General features: G+C 44.0%; 1 protein-coding gene across 3 annotated transcripts in view; it reads left to right on the top strand.

Annotated features, from left to right (window-relative positions):
• GABRQ (gamma-aminobutyric acid type A receptor subunit theta) overlaps window positions 1-20,222 on the top strand; it is a 143,170-nt gene extending 122,948 nt beyond the window's left edge. For 2 of the 3 annotated variants that reach the window (XM_038748147.1, XM_038748149.1), the window contains 5 exons: window positions 9,051-9,133; window positions 11,906-12,043; window positions 16,257-16,409; window positions 17,780-18,036; window positions 19,685-20,222. In XM_038748147.1, coding sequence (XP_038604075.1) covers window positions 9,051-9,133; window positions 11,906-12,043; window positions 16,257-16,409; window positions 17,780-18,036; window positions 19,685-20,065 — 1,012 coding nt within the window. In that variant the 3' untranslated portion in view covers window positions 20,066-20,222. The remainder of the gene's footprint in view (window positions 1-9,050; window positions 9,134-11,905; window positions 12,044-16,256; window positions 16,410-17,779; window positions 18,037-19,684) is intronic. The other variant, XM_038748148.1, reaches the window with a different exon arrangement.
• Window positions 20,223-23,299: the final 3,077 nt, after the last annotated feature.

Genomic DNA, 23,299 nt, shown 5'->3' with positions numbered 1-23,299 from the left:
TGTGGAAAGAGTGTGGATGGGTAGTTAGAGGACCTGGGTTCTAATCCCAGCTCTGCCACTAGATTGCTAATTGATCTTGGGTAAATCACTTGACTTGCATGTGCCTCAGTTACCTCATCTGTAAGACTCTCAAGCCTGTGCTTTACCCACTAAGCCACAATTTTCAGCATTTGTTCTTCAGGGGATCAACAACTCTGTCCCCTTATGAACTAAGTCTTATAACTTCATCTTCACCTTTGCTAAAGATTGAAAAAAAATCTTTCTTGCCAGTATGGTTGGAAGAGTTTAGTGTTAATCAGCAAGAGGTAGATATGCTTTCTGAAAAAAGCCTGTTTTGTTAAAAAACAAAAAAATAAAATATCTTACGTAAATGACTGTGAGGTTTGCAGAATACTGAACAAGGCATCTGTGAAATCCCAGCAATTCCTCTAAATTTCTCACCCCTTAAATATTGAATATATTTTTAACATTCGATCCAATCTGGAAGCATTGACGTGGAGAAGGCAGTGTGACACCCCTTCTGGAATTTTTTCTTCCCTTCTCCCCTTCTCCCTTTTCCCCTTTTATCTTCCCTGCTGGCAGCAGAGTGTTCTGTCTGCCGCTGATTCTAGTGAGATTAATTTTCTCCATCTTTATTTCTTCTCTCTATTTGTTTTGATGGTGTCTAGCACCAGGCTACCTAGGTGCTCAGATAAACACATTGGGCTAACAACAAATGAGCAAAGAGACATCTTCATTCCTCGCCTCTCTGGAGCCATTTTGAATAGTGTGGAAAGGAATTCAAGTTAAGTGTTCTGGATTATTAGTTTGAGGAAACCTGGGTAGACAAGGTGGTACATCTGAGACTCAAATGGATCACTGAAGGAATGCATTCGTTATTATGGAAAAAGGATTCCAAGAAACTGTATCATCTTAAGTCCCTTTCAGCTTTATTCAAAATCAATTGATCGGTGGTATTTTTTTGAGTGCTTACTATGTACAGAGTACTGTACTAAGCACTTGGGAGAGTACAATAGAAGTAGCATGGCTCAGTGGAAAGAGCACGGGCTTTGGAGTCAGAGGTCATGGGTTCAAATCCCAGCTCCACCCATTGCCAGCTGTGTGACTTTGGGCAAGTCACTTAACCTCTCTGTTTCACAGTTACCTCATCTGTAAAATGGGGATTAAGACTGCGAGCCCCCAGTGGGAAAACCTGATCACCTTGTAACCTTCCCAGCACTTAGAACAGTGCTTTGCACATAGTAAGCACTTAATAAATGCCATTATTGTTATTATTTTTTTACAATACCACAGAGTTGACAGGCACTTTCCCTGCCCACATCGAGTTTACAGTATAGAAGGAGTTTCCTGGGTGCTAGTTACCCAATGCACAGGAGAATTCTTAAAGGAATATCAGAATCGTGGTGGGAGCCAATTTTTTGAAAGGAATGAGTATCAAACAGGTTATGAGTAGAGGATGAATGTAAAGTCCACGAAACTGACACTGTTCTCTCCCTTTTCTCCTCCTATCTCTCTGGTCACTCATTCTCAGTCTCTTTTGTGGGCTCCTTCTCTGCCTCCCATCTCAGAACTGTGGAAGTCCCTCAGTGCTCAGTTCTGAATCTCCTTCTATTCTCCATTTACACCCACTCCCTTGGAGAACTCATTCACTCCCAAGGCTTCAACTGCCATCTCTATGGAGATGATTCAAAAATCTAAATCTCCATCCTTGCTCTCTCTACTCCTCTGGAGTCTCATATTTTCTCCTGCCTTGAGGGCATCTCTATTTGGATGTCCCACCAAAATCTCAGACTCAACATGTTCAAAACAGAGCTCCACATCTTCCCAACACTGACTTTCCCATCAATGTAGACAGCACAACCTCACTGTCTCACAAGCCCATAACCTTGACGTTATCCTCAACTTACCTCTCTTATTCAAGTCCCATATTCTGTCTCTCTACCAATCTGTCACCAAATCCTTTGGGTCCTGCCTTCACAATATCAGTAAAATCCACCCTGTCCTCTCCAACCAAATTGCTACTCTAATGATCCAAGTGTTTTGCTCTCACACCTTGATTGTAGCATAAGCCTACTTGCTGACCTCTCTGCCCACTGTCTCTCCCCAGTTCAGTCAACACTTCACTCTGCTTCCCAGAAGCAGCGTGGCTCAGTGGTAAGAGTATAGGCTTGGGAGTCAGAGGTCATGGGTTCTAGTCCCGCCTCCACCACTTGTCTGCTGTGTAACTTTGGGCAAATCACTTAACTTCTCTGTGCCTCAGTTAGCTCATCTGTAAAATGGGGATTAAGACTGTGAGCCCCACGTGGGACAACCTAATCACCTTGTATCCCCCCCCAGCACTTAGAACAGTGCATCGCACATAGTAAGCGCTTAACAAATACCATCATTATTATTATTATTATTACAAAGCTATTCAGTCCATGTCTCCCCACTCCTTAAGAACCTCCAGTAATTGCCCTTCCACCTCTGCATCGAACAGAAATTCCATTCCAATGGCTTTGAAACTTTCAATCACCTTCCCCTCCTATCTTACCTCACTGATTTCCTACTATAGCCCACCACACTTATTTCACTGTACCATGAACCAACCTACTGACTGCACCACAAGCTTATCTATCTCAATGCTAAAACCTCACCCATATGCTGCCTCTGGCCTGGGACTCCATTCCTCTTCATATCTGACAGATCATCACTCTCCCAACCATCAAAGACTTAATAGAATCATGTCCTCCAAGAAGCCTTCCCCAACTAAGTCCTTATTTCCCTATTCCCTCTCCCTTTTGTGTTGCCCTTGTACTTGGATTTGTACCCTTTAAGCACTTGATATTCACCCTACCTTCAGCCCCACAGCACTTATGTCTATATCCATAATTTAGTTTACTCTCTGTCTCCCCTTTCTAGACTGTAAGCTTATTAATGATAATAATAATAATAATAATAATAATAATAATAATGCTGGCATTTGTTAAGTGCTTACTATGTGACAAGCACTGTTCTAAACACTGGGTTAGATACAAGGCTATCAGGTTTCCCACATGGGGCTCACAGTCTTAATCCCCCTTTTACAGACGAGGTAATTGAGGCGTAGAGAAGTGTAATGATTTGCCCAAAGTCACACAAGCTGACAAGTGGTGGAACCAGGATTAGAACTCATGACCTCTGACTCCCAAGCCCATGCTCTTTCCACTGAACCAAACTGCCGGAAATATGTCTATCAAGTCTATTGTACTGTACCCTCCCAAGCACTTATTACATTCTCTGCACAGTAAGTGCTGAATACAAACCATTCATTAAATGATTGAGAAAAACATAAATTTAAAATAGAGAGAGCAAAAAAACTGATTATAAATGTATGGATGAGTTCTAAGGAGGGTGTAAATAAATTTATCACTGCTAGAGCAGGTCTGAATCATGTCTTTTAACTAAATTGTGCTCGCCCAAGCATTTAGGACATTGCTCTGAACATAGCTGGTGCTCAGTGAATACTGATGATTGATGGATTGACATGGATGTCAAGGGAATGGGGCAGGGGTGTCTGAAGGGCCAGGTGTTCTTGACTGGCTAAACACTAGGCAGTGAGTCATGGCTTCCAGCATTCTCAATTGGATCCCGGCATTTCCAGTTTCCATTCTGGCATTCTTTCTCATTTCAATCCCAGTATTCTAATTTCAGTTTCCAGCATTCTAATTTTGACTCCCATATTTTGATGCCCACATTTCAGGATTTTAGTTTCTATTCTGAAATTCTCTTTCCTATTCCAAAACACGCCAGAGGGGACTTGACAGTCTGGAAGTGTGTGCTCCTTTGAGTCTGCCCGGTTGTCAAGTTACTTACAAAACAGTGCTATCTCATGATTTTTCTCATACCCCCAGCACACACTGTAGGTAGCAAAGGATGGGAGGAATGTCTTGGCCTAGTGGGTAGAGACTAGTATCTACACCAGTGCTTAGAACAGTGCTCGGCACATAGTAAGCACTTAACAAATACTAAAATAATAATAATAATTATGATTATTAGAGTATGGGCCTGGAAGTCAGAAGGACCTGAGTTTTAATCCCTGCTCCACCACATGTCTGCTGTGTGACCTTGTGCAAGTCATTTAACTTCTCTGTGCCTCAGTGATCGCATCTGTAAAATGGGGGATTAAGGCTGCGAGCTCCATGTGGGACATGGACTCTTGTCCAACCTGCCTGATTATCTTGTACCCACTCCAGCGCTTAGCCTGGTGACTGGCATGTAGTTAAGTGATTAACAAATACCATTATTATTATTATTATTATTATTATTATTATTAACGTCACTCAGAGAAAAAGGAGGGTTGCTCATCAGGAAACATTTGGTAAACATGAGGCTCCTGGCCAGTGAGGGTAGTAGTCATAATCATAATGATGATGATGATAATGAAAATAATAATAATAGTCAATAACGGTGCTTATTAAGTACTTACCATGTGTCAAGCACTGTTCTAAGCTCTGGAGAAGATACAGTTAATCAGGTTATACCCAGTACAGACCTGCCTTACATGGGGCTCACAGTCTAAGTGGGAGGAAACTTGAGGAAACTGAGATACGGAAAGTTAAGTGACTTTTCCAAGGTCACACAGCAAGCAATTAGAAGAGCCAGTGTTACAACCCAGGTCCTCTGAGTCCCGACCACAGGCTCTTTCCACTAGGCCACAACTGCTCCTAAACAGCTATGTAAAACTACAGTAAGGCGTGATTGACACAGACAATGTAGAAGGCAGACTGGAAATGTTCAATGGCTTTGACCTGGTGGATGTCAAGGAAGGAAGTCATTACACTTACCCTTCCTAGCATCCCATTGCTACTGCTGGTGAGCAAATTCTGTTCTGAATAGACCATTGGTCTGACCCGGTAATTGTTTTGCTTGTAGTCTTAAAGTCTCCTTGTTCCACCCGCATTACTTCAATCCTTTTCCCACCTACACTTGCCATTTTCTTCCATGCCATAATCATTCTCTCAGGTCTAGAAACTGCCCTTCTGGATGTTAGTAACTTAGATTAATACGGACCTGAAATGGGCTCGAAGCAATACCACATACCCATCTCTTCCCTTTACAGCATCCCTGAATGGTTCGTATGGGCAAATGTGATTATTCTGACTCCACAAATTGAGAAACCTGAGACCTAAAGAGGTTTAGTGACATATCCAAGATGAAACTACTACTAAAGCTAGAAAATAGCTTTCCTGGCTCCGATTAAGTGAATAATACCCGCTATGCCCGTGAAATAGGGTGGCCCATTGGAAAGAGCCAGGACCAGGGAATCATGGGACCTGGGTTGTAATCCCAGCTCCGCCACTTGTCTGCTGTGTGATCTTGGGAAAGTCACTTCACTTCTCTGCACCTCAGTTACCCCGTCTGTAAAATGGAGATAAAGACTGTGAGCCCCATGTGGGACGCGGACTGTGTCTGACCTGATTAGCTTGTATCTACCCAATGCTTCTCCTCTCAGGATCACACCTGGAGAAATTCCAGTCCTCTACTAGTCTTGGCTACAGGGGAGAGATTCAAGCAGAGGCATACACATCCCATTTCTAGCTTGGGCAGTGGCTAGCAAGTGGAAGGCAGTCTGCTGCAAGTCAAAACTCACCTGGGCTAGGGAGCAGCAGCATGGGAGAGAGTCGAGGGTGGAGACTCAGGTTTTCTGCATGGAAGGAGGCAATGGTAAACCACTTCCATATTTTTACCGAGAATACCCTATGCATACACTACCAGAACATTTGAAGATGGAGGTGGGGCATTCCGTAAGAGATGTGTCCATGGAGTCCCTATGGGTAGGAGATGACTCAACAGCATAAAACAAGACAAGCCCCAGCGCTTAATAGAGTGTCTGGCTCACAGTAAGCACTTAAAAAATACCATTAAAAAAGAGATAAAATTGGTACTAAGTTCTTTAGACACAAGAGGTAGGGATTTGTATAGCTATAGTTACACAGATAAAAATATTGTATGTCTTGAACTACATTATGTCTTGTTTTTTAAATCATCCTTTTAGTTTTTCAGATTGCTTTCATATCAGTTACTTCATTTTATCTTCATTATTCTCACCATACCATCTCTCAGGGAGGTGAGAGGTGCTTCTCTGATAGAGAAGCAGTAGACAGGGCATGGGACAGGAGGAGTCAGAAGACCTGAGTTCTAATCTTGCTTTTACTTCTCTGTCCCTCAGTTTCATCATCTGTTAAATGGGTGTGTTACCTGTATTCCCTTCCCCTTAAACTGTGAGCCTCCTGTGGAACAGGGATTATGTCTGATCTGATTGATTTGTATCTATCCCAGTGCTTGGCACATGGAAGGCCCTCAACAAGTACCACATTTCTTACTTATAGAGTCAACATGCCAGAAACAGTGGCATACTAAGCAGCTATGGTTTTGTCTAAGCTAATTATGAGTCTGGCTTAATATTATCCAAGCTGTTGCTTGAAGACCCAACCTCACCTATTGGAGTCAGACACTTCCATCCTAAATCGCTGAGGACCCCTGGGATCAGGTCCAGCATCCTAAATGGTCCTCTGAAGACAATACATGCTCCACCTTTGACTGGGACTGTCAGTCTGGGAGGGACTGGATGAGGAGTAAAAATAAAAAGCCACATCTGCTTTCCTCACCATTCCCTCTCCCCTGTCACTTTCCTCAGTGCTTGGCATCTGAAACCAGCCTCTGAGGACACCCCTCCTCCTTCCCCCTGGATCTACAAGTCAGTTCTGTGTTGTTCTGCCAGAGAGGTGTGCCTGGAAGATCCCTCTTCCACCTCCTCCCACCCCCATTCCCTCCATCCCCTGTCCCACCATAACACACACAGACACCCACACACACCCCCACACCCCCACACACCCACCCCACCCACACACATATCCCCCACTTTGTAACCCGGGAAGGTTTGCCCACCAAGCTGACAAGAAAGAGAAATCTCTTGGGACAGTGCTGTGGGAGACTTTCAGCCTTCGGGGTCTTGCAAATGGGTTGGAAAATTCCTGTTTAATAAATTTTTGCATTTCACACTTTAGAGATGGTTTTTCCCACGGGTGTCCTATAATGTACATGGGAGGTCAGGCTGTGTGAACCCGAGACATTCACACGCGCACCTTGGAATCTGCCAACTGGCCCCAGGATTCTGGTGCAATCCATGCTCCTCAAGAATTGCCTGTGCCCATCCTTGGGTGACATCTTAACTTCTCATACCTCCTCCTGAAGGAGCAGAGTCATGCCATTTATTGGCCCTGTTGCTCAGTCCAGGGGCGGGAGACAATTTAGATTCCGGCTGGAAAAAGAAGGGGGAGAAGAAAAAAACATCATTTGCCATAAATTTTTCAGTGTGGGCAATTTTGATTCCTCCTTTGTTCAACCCTCTCCCATAAGATGGTAAATGCCTTGTTCAGGCAGAGTCCCCCTACCCCTTTCAGATAAAGGGCAGTTTGCATGTTGTATCTAGACCCAGTGAGGATATATATAAATTCCCTCCGTCTCTCTGGGTCTATTTTTAGCACAGCAGGCAGTGGCAAAGGCTCTCCTCAAGACTTCATCTCCTACAAACAGTCTTCGCAGACGGCAGAGAGATAAATTTAGCCTGCAAGTATTTCTTAAAGAGACAGTAGCTCAGCTAGGCCCTCGCTTGCTAGCTCACACTAGCTGTCTGTAAGAACTCCTCCGTCTCCCACCCTCCCACCTTTACAGTTTTTTCACTCTGACTTTTTTTCTCAATCCCCGTCTCTGCCTCTTTGCTCATCCATTTCCTTTTGTTCTCCCTCCCTCTTTCTCCAACCCACTCCCTTCTCTCTCATTCTCTCCATTTCTGTGCCATGGGGCTCAGAGAATAACAAAGCTTTTTGGTTAACAGTCCATTGGTTATCCCTGAATCGTACAAAATGTTTTGGTTGATTAATGCTCTGTGAATGGCTAATTGGCGAAGAAAAAGAAACCCTGAATGCCAAAACACTGTATAAAATAGAAACTGCATTAAAGGAGGGAGAATGGATAGAGTCGGAATTTTGAGAGGATTTTGTGGGACAGGGCAGAGTAACAGGACTGCTGTGTTTTTGGACTTGTTATATAAGTCTGCATGTTTTCTAACCTTTCCCCCAGCCTCTCTTCCCAGCAAGTGTATATCTTTCTCTATTCTCCACCCACTCATATAGAGTATCGTGGTCTATAGAATAATCTATTCTATCCAACCTGCTTTTGCTCTGTCTGTCCAAATACTTAACACACTCCTACCCCACAAAGCCTATAGCATCCATATACCTACATCACAAACTTTAACAGACACACACATACTTTTACCACATAGCCCACACTTTCATATAATCGATTCTTGAACATCCACACAACTGGTACATTTTTGCATACACCCTAACTCTCCAAACCATTCATCCCATATACACACATGCACATATAAAATATGTTTAGGGTTTTTGTGCAATCATCCCTGGGTTCATATGTGCATATGGGTGTGTACATACACACATATATTTCAGGAATATATACCTGCACATATGCAAGAACCTGGGCACATATGAATCCCCTATATAAACTCTTTTTCATTTCCTGAAGCACTGCAGTTTCATCGTCACACATTTTCTCTTTAATGGATTTGATAGGTCTTTCACTAAGACAAACATCTCTGTTTATCTCTCATTTTCAGAATACTACCAAAGCTACTGGTTTCTTTGCCTCAGATACAGACAAACAGGGAGACAGGAGGACAGACAGGCAGACAGGTAGACAGACAGACAGATAGATAGATAGATAGATAGATAGATAGATAGATAGATAATCAGAACACTCTGTCCCCTTCCCTCAGCTTCTCATCCTCCACTCACCACCCTCCTCATGAAAGAAAAAAACCCCCCAGCCAACCCAGTTGAAGTGAGTCACAAAAGATTTAAGCCAGGCAGTTGAGGTTGAACGGCCTTCAGGTCCCCCCCATCCCAACCCAACTCTCATCATCGTTCCCAAGTTGCCATAGAAACAGCAGCCCCTCATGCTGTCTGACTTTCATGTCTTCTTTTACTTTTTTTTTTCCTGTTCAGAATCACCACCACAGCAGCTTGCATGATGGATCTGCGAAGATACCCTCTGGACCAGCAGAACTGCACATTAGAAATTGAAAGTTGTGCGTATTTCTCCCTTCTTCGTCCGTATTCCCTCTCCCTGTCTTTGTTTGTCTTCCCCTTCTCTGGGCTCTGTATGTAGTAATAAGGGGAAAGGAAATTGGGGTGGGGCGGGTGGGGGGAATCTCCCCATGCTAGTATTTTAAAATGCCATTCCTGAGGATCTCTGCAAGTTCAAATTTTCTGATTTGAATTGCTAGGACCAGAGATGGGCACTCTATCACCCTGCACTCATTTGGTTTGCTACTGCAGTGTAATACTCGTGCATACTCTGGTCCACACAAACCGATTCGATTACCGCACCGATTTATTTTGCTTTCTCTCTCTCTAGCTACACGTGCCACCGTCAACTCATGGGGAAATATCTCCCCAGTCACACCTTCCTGGCCCCACAGGAAAAGATATCAAAGGGACATGTGGCCCTTAGGATGCAACCAATGGACAAAAGCAAAATTGCTTTCCATGATATTATCTTTTCATTTACTTTTCAGAGTAACATAGGACATGTACACTCAGTGAGTGCCAGTAACTCTGATAGTGGGGCAGATGATATATAGTTGTCTTCAATAAAGCCACAGTCAAAAAAACTCAATGGCCCACTTAGAAGTATGCACTTGACACATAACAGTTACTTCAAGGGCTAGGGTGAATAACAAATCGTGGTGCACAGCATGATGGATAATGGAATGTAAATGAGATGCTGCAGGCATTAATGACTGATGTCATAGTTGGCACCTGTTGGAATTTTGAGTATAGTTTACGACAAAGAGAACAGTAATAGGAAATTACCCACAATTCCCTACCCTGTGGTTTTGCTTTTAATGTGGTGTCCTTGGACAATTTGTGATCATTTACTTTTTTTTCCTTCACTCTCCATTATATGTAAGTTCCATTTAGAAGACTAAAAGCAAAATTTATCTCCTTAACATTTTTATCTTTTTTCCACTTAGCCGATTTGAAATCTACACGGTTCAGTTTGATCTGTCCCCTTTGCTCTGAGAAGTGGTCCAGTTGGCTGGAGCAGAGCAGTCAATCCTGGGATTGGTTAGTTCCCCGATGCTTCAGAGCCAGCAGAGGGAATGCAGGAGAACTGGTGTTGTTACTGAAAAGATGGACTGAAGAGGTTGTTGAGACTTGGGTGATGGTAGTGATTCCTTTCCTCTCTAAGCAGGGGAGAGTAAACAAAAATGTTGCCATCCTAATCACCAGAGAGCAACTCTTTCCCAGTTTGGACCATGTTAGAATTCTGATTAATCAAACTCTTTAAGGATAGGCTACAGAGGTGATATCTTATATGGTTTATGGGTCTGGAAGCAGGGGACTGGATTCAATGACCTCAACATCTCTTCCCGAGCTAGGATGCTATGTATTCTCGTATAAACCCTATTCTCAGCTTTTGAATTCCCAAAGATGAGGTTCCCTTTGACTTCCAAGAGATAGATCCAGGATATCTGGGGAGTCTCGGTGAATATCTAGGGAGCCCTATGTCCTGAATCCAGGAAGTCCTGAGTTCCAGAATAGCCCCTAGTGAAGAGTTATGCAGATCTGGGATAGGTCATCAAACAATTTTGATAAAACCTAGTCATGGCCAGTCGTGGTAGTTCAGAACAGACACTTCCAAGAAGTTGCACCCCAAAACACATGTTGGGTTAACGTCTGCCGTGATACCACCACCATGGATAAAAATAGAATTGTACCATGCCCTGGATTTGTTTAGGGTTCCTTTGCCACTCATCCTGACTTCCTCTTGTCCTTACTCTCCTCCTACTCTGAAAACTCCAGTAGTCCAACGAAACCCCTTTGGGGTCCCATAAGCCAGGACCCCGGTGCCCCTTTAAAAGATGATGCATGGAAAGAAATCCAGAATGAAAAGAAGCCCAGCTGATTCCTCAACGTAGTTTTTCCAATGATTAGGAGGGATATTCTCTTCTGGATCTCTTCAGGGTGGAATTTGAGCCAGTAAAATAATAATAATGATAATAATAATAATAATAATAATAATGGCATTTATTAAGTGCTTACTATGTGCAAAGCACTGTTCTAAGCACTGGGGAGGTTACAAGGTGATCAGGTTGTCCCACATGGGGCTCACAGTCTTCATCCCCATTTTACAGATGAGGGAACTGAGGCCCAGAGAAGTTAAGTGACTTGCCCAAAGTCACACAGCCGACAGTTGGAGGAGCCAGGATTTGAACCCCTGAACTCTGACTCCAAAGCCCGTGCTCTTTCCACTGAGCCACGCTGCTTCTCCAGCCACGCTGTTTCTGAAACTTTGGAGTCTCCTGAAACGAAGGACTCTGTGGGTGCCAGACCTAGAAGGATGGGTCCCAAGAGGCAACTATTAAGGACAAGATGAATGAAGGGTGTTGCACTGCTCAGTGGGTTCGTTTGCATTTTGAGAAGTTCGGCCTTTTCACCGGTGGGAAGTGTGGTTCCAAGGGCCTAGGAAGGTGTGATAAGACGGTTTCCCACCCATCCATTGCTTTACCCCAGAGAAACTTCAAAGCCCCAAGCCGGCTGTTTTTCGGTGGGGCCCACCAAAACCTGCCAGGGAGTTCCCTCTGCTGGCCTGCCAGGATAACTAATGCCCACCAGCCTTCTCTGAGCAGTCCCTGAGCAGCCTCTCAGCGGCATTTCCCAATGGGGAACTCAGAAAGGGGAAGGTTTGACCTTTGGCTCCTCAGGTGACACCTTGGAGGGACAAGGATGAAATCAACAGTGTTGATTCTGCGACTGATCTTCCGAACCTTCTCCTGCCTCTGCCCTCCCTCCAGATGGCTACACAATTGATGACATCGTGTTCTTCTGGCAAGGGAACGACTCTGCCGTGACTGGGATCGAGGTGCTGGAGCTGCCGCAGTTCACGATTATTGAGCAGAGGCTGGTCACCCGAGAGGTGGTCTTCACCACAGGTAGGCCTGACTGCCCAACAGAAGCACCGGTTCTCCCCTACCTGAAGGGAAGGACATTAAGTTCTGTGACATCGCATGAAACAGAGGGGGTGAAAGCACCCACAAATCACCCCCAACTTTCTGGTTTAAAGGGTTATGACACCTCATTCTCCCCATCATCTGAGCCCCATGTGGGACAACCTGATTACCTTTGATCTACCCCAATGCTTAGAACAGTATTTGGCACATAGTAAGCGCTTAAAAACACCACCATCATCATCATTATCATTATCCTCTGCTTGGCCTTTCCTACCCATTTAGAATGGAGAATGGCTGTCTTCAATGTCTTCTATTTCCACACTCTTTACTTCTCCTTTTCTCATCTCCTGCCAGTCCCGTTATGCCTTTACCCTGCATTGTCTCTTCTATTTCTCCTCTAGACTGTAAACGCACAGTGGGCAAGGAATGTGTTTACCAAGACTGTTGTATTATACTCTCCCAAGCACTTACTACAGTACTCTGCTTACAGTAAGCACTGAATGCCACTGATTGATTGCCTCCATCTTTTCTTATTTCTCTTTCCTGCCCTTCTTTCTACCTTAATAATTATGTACTTTGTTAAGCACTTACTAGGTGCCAAGCATTGTACTAAGCACTGGGGTAGATACAAGATAACCAGTTTGGACCCAGTCCCTGTCACACTTGGGGGCTCAACAACTTAATACCTCATCTCTCTCTTTTTTCCCTATTCTCTCTTTTTCATTGTCAACCCCATCAGTTCTTTCTCAGTTCTTCTAATTCTCCCCATCCCACCACAGTCCATTTCATCCCACCCTTTTTAGTTCTTTGAAACAATTCTTTACTCAGAACCTAATTTTAGAAACTCCCACAGCAATCTCCTCTTCTGCTGCTTTCCACTCCCATCCCCTGTTGCTACACCTAAGGCTTCATAGTCATCTTGAACTTCGCATTGGCTGCACAGAAAAACACACACCCACTTCTAATCTCATGAAGCGACCATTCCTTAGAGAGCCATGCCTAGGCACACCCACTGCACACTTCGCCTCCCCTAATTCCTTAACGGCTCATTGTACAACTCCCAGAAACAAACACGCACTTGGATCAAGGTACCCATCTGCCCAGGTAGTCCACCACGGCAGCAGCAGCAAAAAGGCTGCTAGAAGCTGTTAAGTAACTGAGCGCTGAATTAACAGTTTGAGAGTCTCCTTCCTCTCTTCATTCATTCATTCATTCATTCAATCGTATTTATTGAGCACTTACTGTGTGCAGAGCACTATACTAAGTGCTTGGGAAGTACAAGTTGGCAACATATAGAGATGGTCCCTACCTAACAGTGGGCTCACTCTTTTGTTTATGGGCTCAGACCCAGGACTAGTATAGTCCCAGCTTGGCCAATGACCTCTTCTTTGAGTCCACCCAACCCCTAGCCCAGATAGAGACCCAGAGTTCTCCTCTGGAAAACATGAAATACTGAAGAGCTCTGCTAGGCAGAGAGGGAAACGGTGTTCCCCAGTAGCTACAGTACGGGCCTGGGAGACAGAAGGACCTGGGTTCTAATCCCATCTCCTTCACTTGTCTGTTGTGTGACCTTGGACAAGTCACTTCACTTCTCTGCACCTTAGTTCCCTCATCTGTAAAATAAGAATTGAGATTGTGTGCCTCACGTGAGACATGCACTGTATCCAACCTGATTAGCTTATATCTTCCCCAGCGCTTGGTACAGAAGGTGGCACACAGTAAGAGCTTAACAGATGCCATAAAAAAGAGGCCATGCCCAGCTTCCTTTATGCTACAAGGCTTGCTGGTTCAGATTGGGATTTCTTGAAGTTATTCTCTTGCTGGTACTTCCTGGGAGTTTAGGTGGTGATTATTGTTGCACTGTACTTTCCCAAGTGCTTAGTATAGTGGTCTGCACACAATGAGCATTCAATAAATCAGGCTGAATGAATGAATGAATGAATCAATCAATCAATCAATCGTATTTATTGAGCGCTTACTGTGTGCAGAGCACTGTACTAAGCACTTGGGAAGTACAAGTTGGCAACATAATGATTGATTGATTCTCAAGCATGAGAGTTAGGATGTCATTAAATATAATAATAATAATGATGGCATTTGTTAAGTGCTTACTATGTACAAAGCACTGCTGTAAGCACTGGGGAGGATACAAGGTGATCAAGTCATCCCACGTGGGGCTCACAGTTTTAATCCCCATTTTTCAGATGAGAGAACTGAGGCACAGTGAAGTGAAGTGACTTGCCCAAAGTCACACAACTGACAATTGGCAGAGCTGGGATTTGAACCCAGGAGCCCTGACTCCCAAGTCCGTGCTCTTTCCATTGAGCCACGGGACAGGATGAGGCAGGGGAAGCCATGGCTGACTCACAATTACAAATAAATCAAGGATTTGTTGTTCCTACTTCTCTGTGGTGAATCGAGTCAATTCACAAGTCCACCCGGCCCAGTATCCTGCTTCAGTAGACCAATTGGTGGTATTTATTGAGCGCTCACTGTGTTCAAAGAGCCCTGTGCTCAGCGCTTGGAATGGTACATTACAATACAGTTGGTAGACATAGTCCCAGCCCTCAAGGAGCTTCTAATCTTCTAGGATGCCTGAGTGACATGTGTGAGAGTTGTCTCTTAATCTTTCATTCTAATGGTGGAGGTGGCCCATCTGACATCTGAAGTGAGATATTCATGCTAGGTGAAAAAAAATAGATGACAGCTCTCCATTTCATTGCTCTGTGTAGCAGTAAGTGGAGGTGATATACCCATTTGGTCATTAAAAGGTTTCAAGACTCTTCAAAGGAAAAAGCGCCTTAGTGTAAATATAATATTTTTTTAATGTCTGCCTTGTTCTGCTGGATCATAAAGTCCTTGTGGGCAGGTTTTGCACCTACCAACTCTGTTGTATTGTGCTTTCTCAAGTGCTTAGTACAGTGCTCTACACACAATTAGCAGTCAGTAAATACTCCCTGATTGACTGACCGAAGTCCCTGCATAAGAAGAGAGTAGGACTTGGAATGTAGTAGGGACAGAGAGGAGAGAAGGTAGGGAGTAAGAAAGATGGAATAAAAATTTTAGGAAGATATCTTTTCCCCAAACTTTCCCTTTCAAAGCCTCCAAGCAACTTATTTCCAGTGTTTCTTTTGCCCTAATAAATATGATCATCCAAATGGGTTTTTAGGTGATGGGTTCAAGAAGAATTTCCTCCCAGCACCAATAGAAAAAGTCCAAAAGAAAGAGATAGAGTTCCTCTTCCATTGTAATCAAACTCCACCCAGGAGTTACTCCTTGGCTTCTTCTTCTGAGGAAGCCAGTTAAGGCATTCATGCACTCTAGATATATCATGAGGTTCCACTGAGTTGGATTCAGATTGCTCTGTGAGCAATGGGATTTTCAGGCCAGTGTTTAAGTCACAATGCGGTTGAAATCTCAGGTGGGAATCTTCTCATGACGGTGAGTCAAGGTAGATACTATAGGGACAGATAATTCAGAGCAGCAATAGAAACAGCTGGCCTCATGGAAAGAAGATGGGCCTGGGATACAGAAGGCCTGGGTTCTAATCTCAGCTCTGCCTCTTGCCTGTTGTGTGACCTTGGACAAGTCACTTAACTTCTCTGTGACTCAGTTTTCTCATCTGTAAAATGAAGGTTACCTGCTCTCCCTCCCCTTTAGACTGAGAACCCAACGTGGGACAGGGAGTGTGTCCAACTTGATTATCTTCTATCTCCTCAAGTGCTTAGTAAGGCAACTTGGCATATAGTAAGTGCTTAACAATTAGCACAGTAAGTATTATTAATAATAAAAGGTAAACCTAGCTATAGCTCTTCTACTCTGGCCTGGGAGTCAGAAGATCTGTGTCGAATCCTAGTTCTGTCAATTGCTTGCCTCCTGACCTTGGGCAAGTCACTCAATTTCTCTCTGCCTCCATTTCCTCAACTCTCCAATGGGAATTAAACACCTGTTCTCCCTCCTACTTAGATGGTGAGCCCCATGTGGGGCAGTGACTGTGTCTAACCTGATAAACTTGTACCTATCCCAGTGCTTTGAACAGTGCTTGACACATAGTAATCACTTGACAAATACCATCATAATAACAATACTACTACTAATAATAATAATAATAATCTTTCCCTCTCAAATGTTTCTGCCCCTAAAAACCTTGCCTTAGACTGTCAGATAAAACCCATGTTTGGTTTCTGGCTCCTAGGTTCATATTTGCGCTTGTCATTGAGTTTCCGGATCAAGAGGAACATTGGCTACTTCATCCTTCAGACTTATATGCCTTCTATCCTCATCACTATCCTGTCCTGGGTGTCCTTCTGGATCAACTATGATGCCTCTGCTGCCAGAGTGGCTCTGGGTAAGTTTTTCACTTGTGGACCCTCAAGGCTCTCTTAGGGTTGCTTTCCTGGAGTCCTGAAAATCAGGAAAATAGACACTGGGATAATGGATGATCACATTTCCAAACAAATTCCAGGAAGTCATGAAGCCTGGTCCGTGTATGAGGGAAACACCTTATGGGCAGAAAGGGAGGTAGATTTGGGCATGGAATAAACTCAAAGATCAAACAATTAGTGGTATTTAATGAGTGTTTTCGGTGTGCGGACCACTATACTAAGCATTTGGGAGACCACAGTGTAACAAAATTGGTAAACACATTTCTGGTGCACTTAGTGGTTTAGCCAGACAGAAGCAATAAAACCATGGCTTATAAAATTTGCCCTGTCACAACAGGAGACTGAAATGCCCAGGGTTTTGGAGATTGACTGTGCCATCTGACAATCAAGTTTGCATTCCCTGCATAGGTAAAGAGATGCTAAGTTGTGCCTGCTCTGGGACTTTATAAGGTCTAGTATGGAAACCTGTAGGAGGAATTATTCATTCATTCATTCATTCATTCAATCGTATTTATCGAGCGCTTACTGTGTGCAGAGCACTGTACTAAGCACTTGGAAAGTACAATTTGGCAACAGATAGAGACAATCCCTACGCAACAACGGACTCACATTATAGAATCCCTACCCCAAGGGACATCACCTCCAGCATATGCCATTGGTAGGAAGTGAGTGCGTGCCAAATTGGGTTCCCAACCAAACTGGACAATCCCCTCAATAGATGGAAGCTCAAGAAGCCATTTCCCTATCTTTCTTCCTCCAGGCAAGTACACAAGTAAACCATCCTCAACAGATTCTTACCGATCTTACAGGTTAAAGAGTTGCCAGCCTCACCAAGGAACCAATTTTTTTCTAAGCCAAATGACTCTCAGGTTCCACTCTTTTTAGAGATTAGAGTGACAACTTTGAAATTTTAAAATGAAGCCCTTTTTGGGTTACAGTATTTGATCCCCAGAAAATTATCCCAGTGTTTGTTTCCACATAATGTTTGTGATGTTCGCCAAAGTCTGTAGGTCAAACTTCGCAGATTCCGTTTGGGACTTAAGGCAGCAGGGAAAATTTCAGGAGAACTTATTTCTATTCTAGGCAGGAAAAAAGAGGTAAAATAGAGGTTTAAAGTTCCAGGGTTTTCATGCTCTCGCAAATAGCAGACATGGAGTTCCTCCCAGGTCTCTGAGAGTGATTTCCTGATCTCTCCTGTTCCTCAGCAACCATACATTTGAGGAAGGTAGAGAAGGTAAAATAGGTCTTTTTGAGCTTTTCCCCTGGGCAACTGTTTCCACAAGTGGAAATCCACTTCAACTCTTTGACAGGATCTATGCCTCGTTGTTTACAGGAGTGACTACTGTCCTTACCATGACCACCATCAACACTCACTTGAGGGAGACCCTCCCAAAGATCCCGTACGTCAAAGCTATCGACGTGTATCTCATGGGCTGTTTTGTCTTCGTGTTCTTGGCCTTGCTGGAATATGCCTTTGTCAACTACATCTTTTTTGGACGGGGCCCTCGGCAGCAGAAGAAGCAGAACGAACGCATTAATAAAGCCAACAATGAACGCCACCGCTATGAAGAGAAGAGGGTGAGAGAGCAGGTTTGTCTTTCTCCTTCCCATTAGCTTGAGAAAAAATATTTAAGAGTAGTAAGTCCATACTCCTTCAGTTCCTTCTCAAGATTGGGAGCAGGGTGGCCAAGTGGAAAGAGCATGAGGATGGGAGTCAGAGGACCTGGGTTCTAATTTTTAACTCTGCCAATTGCCTGTTGTGTGACCTTGGGCAAGTTACTTAACTTCTCTGTGCCTCAGTTTCCTCATCTGTAAAGTGGTGATTCAGTGCCTGTTCTCTTTCCATCTTAAACTCTGAGCTTCATTAAGACAGGGATTGGGTCCCACCTGATTAACTTGTATCTAACCCAGTGCTTAGAGCAATGCTTGACACATAGTAAGTGCTTAACAAATATGATGATGATGATGATGATAAAAATAATAATGATAATAATAATAATTGCCCTGGACAGATGTGGTATAAGCTCATCCCTAGATTGTGAGCTTGTGATGGATAGGGAATGTATCTGTTTATGGTTATATTGTACTCTCCCAAGTGCTTAGTACAGTGTTCTGCACACAGTAAGCGCTCAGCAAATAGAACTGACTGGTGTCTTTTCCTAGAGTAAAAGGAAAACTTAGTAGCTCCCTGCCTTTATCAAAGTCAAGGCTAAAGGATTAAACTACACCTTTCAATCAGGACCTTTTACCTGTTTTGGAGTTCCTATTTCCAAGGAAAATGAGAAGGAGGCAAGACATGATGCTACTGTGAGCCTGATGAAGGACAGAAACTGTATCTGATTTGGTTATATCTACCTCAATGTTTACCACAATATCTGGCACATAGTAAGTGCTTAACAAACACTGCCATAAAAATATTCTTATTACTATTATTATTACCTTTTGGAGGAAAAATTAAAGTTAGTGGCTCCACTCTCACATATCCCCGGAAACAGATATGTTAAAAAAATCCCATATACCTAGAAATTGAACAAGGGTTTTTTTTTAAAGTGAACATATAAAGCTTAGAAATATCCCATGAACATTCAGAAGGAACATCCCCACATTGCTTGGTGTCAAGGAGAAATAAGTCCTCGAGTTCCCTCCAGTATCCCGAAGCACCACCATGGTGGCAGCGTATCTCATAGAGGTGTGTGTGGTGTCCTCCACCGCCACCTTCCCCTCCCTCCCCCAGCCACCTCACCTACCCGCTTCTCCCCTCCCCATCCCTAACCTTAACGGAAAGCCACCAGACATCAGAAAATACCAGTTTCTAAGCTGCTCTAGTAAGGAGAGGGATCCACGTACCCTAGCGGAAGTAACAGTCCCTGGCTCTGGAGCCAGTTTTCCCTGGAAATGGAACTGTGAATTCCTCAGAATCTCTGTTTTTCTGAGCACTGAAGCCAGCATCTTAGACTGCTGCCCCTGTTCTTTTGTGGAAAAGGGGTAACACCTTCAGGATGACCTGCCTCCCCCTTCTAGACTGTGAGCCCGTTGTTGGGTAGGGACCGTCTCTACATGTCGCCAACTTGTACTTCCCAAGTGCTTAGTATAGTGCTCTGCACACAGTAAGCGCTCAATAAATATTATTGAATGAATGAATGAATGAATGACCAGTCTCCTCTGCAGTTAGAAAACTATCCCAAGTCCTCATTTTTTTTTTCAAGAGCCCCTGTATCCCTTGGTTCTCTTTCTGTAGGTGGACCCCTATGGCAACATCCTTCTGAGCACCTTGGAGATGAACAACGAATTGATGTCTACAGACATGGTGGCAGGCGTCAGCGACTCCCGGAACTCCGTCATGTCCTTCGACAGCTCAGGAATCCAGTTCCGCAAGCCCCTGGCTTCCCGGGATGGCTTCGGCCAGCACGCCACATTAGACCGCCATGCCCCACTGGCCCATCACACCGCTGCTGCACGTAGCCGTGCCAACTGCCGCCTCCGCCGGCGGTCCTCTAAGCTGAAGCTCAAAATCCCAGACCTGACTGACGTCAGCACCATTGACAAGTGGTCCCGGATCATTTTCCCTATCACCTTTGGATTCTTCAACCTCGTTTACTGGTTGTACTATGTCAATTGACACCCGCAGACTCCAGGAGGAATAGGAAAAGACACTCAGACAATGACGACACAAGAGTGCTGTGGTCCTTTTTGGTTTGCGTTCTTTTTTGTTTGTTTGTTTTTTGGTTCATTGGTTCGGTTCTCAAATTCTCTTCTCTTTTCAGCACATTGCAAACATGGAGTGGTGGGTGGGATTGGGAGGGAGTGGGAGGGGAAGGGTCTGGGTGGAAGGGAGGGTTTGTGGAGTTGGGGAGGGTCTGGGGTTGGGGGCTGGGGTCGGGGTGGGTTCCTTGATGTTGATTCTTTGCTGGAAGACTTTCACTGTTGTAAAAGACAAGAAACAAACTGAAAAAACAAAACAAAACATTTTTTTTTGAAAACTGTGCGAACCAGTTGGAGAGTTGGGGCTACAGGAGATAAGAGGGAGGGATTGATTTCCATGGACTGAGCCTCCTCTGCACCATGGCCTCCTCCATTTCACTGCCGCTGCATACTTTCTGATCTCTGTTACTCTGTCTCTGTCCTCTCTCCCTCTTTCTCTGTCCCTCTCTCTATCACTTTCTCTCGCTCTCAGTCTCTCACTCTCTCGTTCCCCTGACTCTCTTTCTCTCTCACTTTCTCTTTTGTTCACTCTCTCTTATTCCTGGATAACCCCAATGGGACACAGAGTTCCTTATTTCCACTTCGCATGAGTTTGGGTCTTTCTCTTTTCCTGCTTATAATTTGAGTGAAAAGAAAAAAGGATCTTATCAACAAAATGGACAAGCAAAACAACAGTTGAGGTTATTTTATTGGAAAAGTCGAGGTGGGTTGGGAGGAATGCTGGCACTTCTGTTGGTGGGGTGTCAGGGGAGGGAGGGAGTGTTGGGGAACCAAGGTGATGGGGGTGCATATCAAAAATGAAGGCACATTTGCAAGTTGCCTTTTTCCACTTTCAGGAGTTTGTGTGTTGTTTTTTCCTGTGTGTGTGTGTGTGTGTGCGTGCGCGCATGAGAGAGAGATGTGTGTGAGTGTGTGAGCGCGTTTTCTGGGGCAGGGGTTGGGAGGGGGGTTTTGTAATGTCTTTTCTAGGAGGAGAACACATGATGTCTAACTAGGAGCCTTTAGAGAGGAATAGCAGAGTCTGTTGTATCTGTTTCAGCTTCATGATACATTGGCTGCCTGGCTTTAGTGAGAAGACTAAAATGACAGTGAGAACAGAGGGAGGGGAGGTGGGCCCAGTCAAGACAAGACACCATCTAAGTCAGTATTTTGATATGCTGTTTAACAGCATGGATCCTTAAATTAACTCCATGGGGCAGTGTGAGGGGGCAGGCATCTCCCTATTTCATTGGCACCTTCTGGTTGGAAGTTAAAAAGAAAAATCAGCCATAGAAGGAGAACATCCCTTTCCACCTCCTCTTCCTCCTTTTTGTGTCTTTTTGTCAGACAAGGAGCTTTCTGCGTGTTCATCATTTGAATCTCTAGACTTCTGGGTAGTGGAATGTGAGACAGTCGATCAATTCTCTGCTGGAGACAGGCAGGTGAGAGGGTCCAGTTGAGATTTTGAGTGGATCCTGTGGCCTTTGTTGAAGACAGAGGAGTCATGACTCAAGTTTGAAGGGTGGCAGTTGGGTCTGGAGCCTTACCCGAGGCTGTGCTAATCCTAGCAGATTTCGAGGAAGGACACCCAATGGCAATATTGGCCTTCCTGATGCCTTGAGAAAGTAGTGTGGAAATCCAGTGTCACTTGCTTTGGAAGTTTTCAAGCTAATCAATCAATGGCATTTATTGAGCACTTACTGTGTTCAGAACACTGTACTTAGCACTTAGGAGAGTACACTATAACAGGGTTGGTAGACATGAATCTCCTGGGGCCTGAGGCTACTCAGAACCTTTTTCTCTTGCCAGGTCTTGCCTTATCTAAAATCTTAGCTCTTGTTTTCTTGAAAAAAACTGCTCTAGCCTTTTACATTCATTTTGCATGACTCCGATTCCACCCAAGATTTACAGGTCTGAGGCAAGGCCCGAAAACCATGTGCATTGTTCCTGTATAGGAGTTGGGGTCTCCTGCCTAGTTTAGCAGTAAGTACTTCAGGGGAAGTGAAAGAGAAGGATAAATGTGGAACTGAAAAAGGCCGAAACATCTTCTGCCTTTTGATCTCTCACTGTTAGCATCCATGCTTTGTAACTCTACGATAGTCAAGCAGGGCACATTTCAGAAGGGAAAATTCCCTAACAGCTGAGCTCTCCACAAAGCACAAAAGGCAAACGGAAACATGTTTCCCCTCCCTCCCCCCGAGTCCCTCACCTTCCGAGTGTTGATTTGAAAACCAGAGGGAAAGTTTCTAAACTCTTAAAGCTCCTATGCCTTTTCCATAGTATAACTGCCCCCTTCCTTCATTATTTTCTTTCTCAGCCTAAACCCTTTCGTATACAGTATTCACTTTCAATGTAAAATGCCCGTGAAAATAAAGAGGCGTTTTTCACAGGGCAAGTGATGCAACTCAAAAAACTAACCTTCAGAGCATCCGTAGTGATGCTTGCTGCTGGGTAAGCTCAGATCCGGAGCTGAACAAAGATCTCATTTACTGACTTTTAGTCAACTGCTAATAAAGACAATTTGCTGAAAGAACATCCTCGAGACATAATTAAGGAAGTATCCCCTAAGAACAATTAACTTTTGGAGCTTATCAGTCCAAACATGTTAAAAACAACATACAGCAATTGCCTAAAGGAAGGCAATTGCAAGTCATGTGGCTTATGTCAATTCAAGCATGTCTACTAGTATTTTAGAAGAGTACAGGAAACCCTAGAAAGTAAGTGAAATGAATAAAAAGAAAGCAGTGTTATTATTTACCCTAAATACAATGCATTGGAAACCAAATGTGGAAGGTGTTGCACGATATAATACTTCCCAAATAAATCATGTTAGTTAAATATGTTTCACATGTTGCTCCATATGCTACAAACCCCAAGAGACTTAAAGTGTCATATCATGCCACTTGCATGTATATGTCTAACATGGTGCCTTCAATTCCTCCCCTGAGAGACCCAGCATCCGGACAGGATATCTGGTTTGTGAAGCTCAAGCTATCAGCCACGACACTCAGTAAATCAATTAACAACATTTATTGAGCATCTACTGTGTTCAGAGCACTGAACTAAGTGCTTGGGAGAGAACAGTAGAATTTGAAGAGCTGGTCTCTTGCCCTGAAGGCACTTGCAGTCTAGTAGGAGGGACAGGCATAAAATGATTTACAGAAAGAAGGAG

This window comes from Tachyglossus aculeatus, chromosome 6 (genome assembly GCF_015852505.1).
Source record: "Tachyglossus aculeatus isolate mTacAcu1 chromosome 6, mTacAcu1.pri, whole genome shotgun sequence".
In the NCBI taxonomy this organism is placed as follows: Eukaryota; Metazoa; Chordata; class Mammalia; order Monotremata; family Tachyglossidae; genus Tachyglossus; species Tachyglossus aculeatus.
The sequence above is the reverse complement of the archived record's forward strand: the minus strand, read 5'-3'. Positions and strand labels throughout refer to the sequence as shown.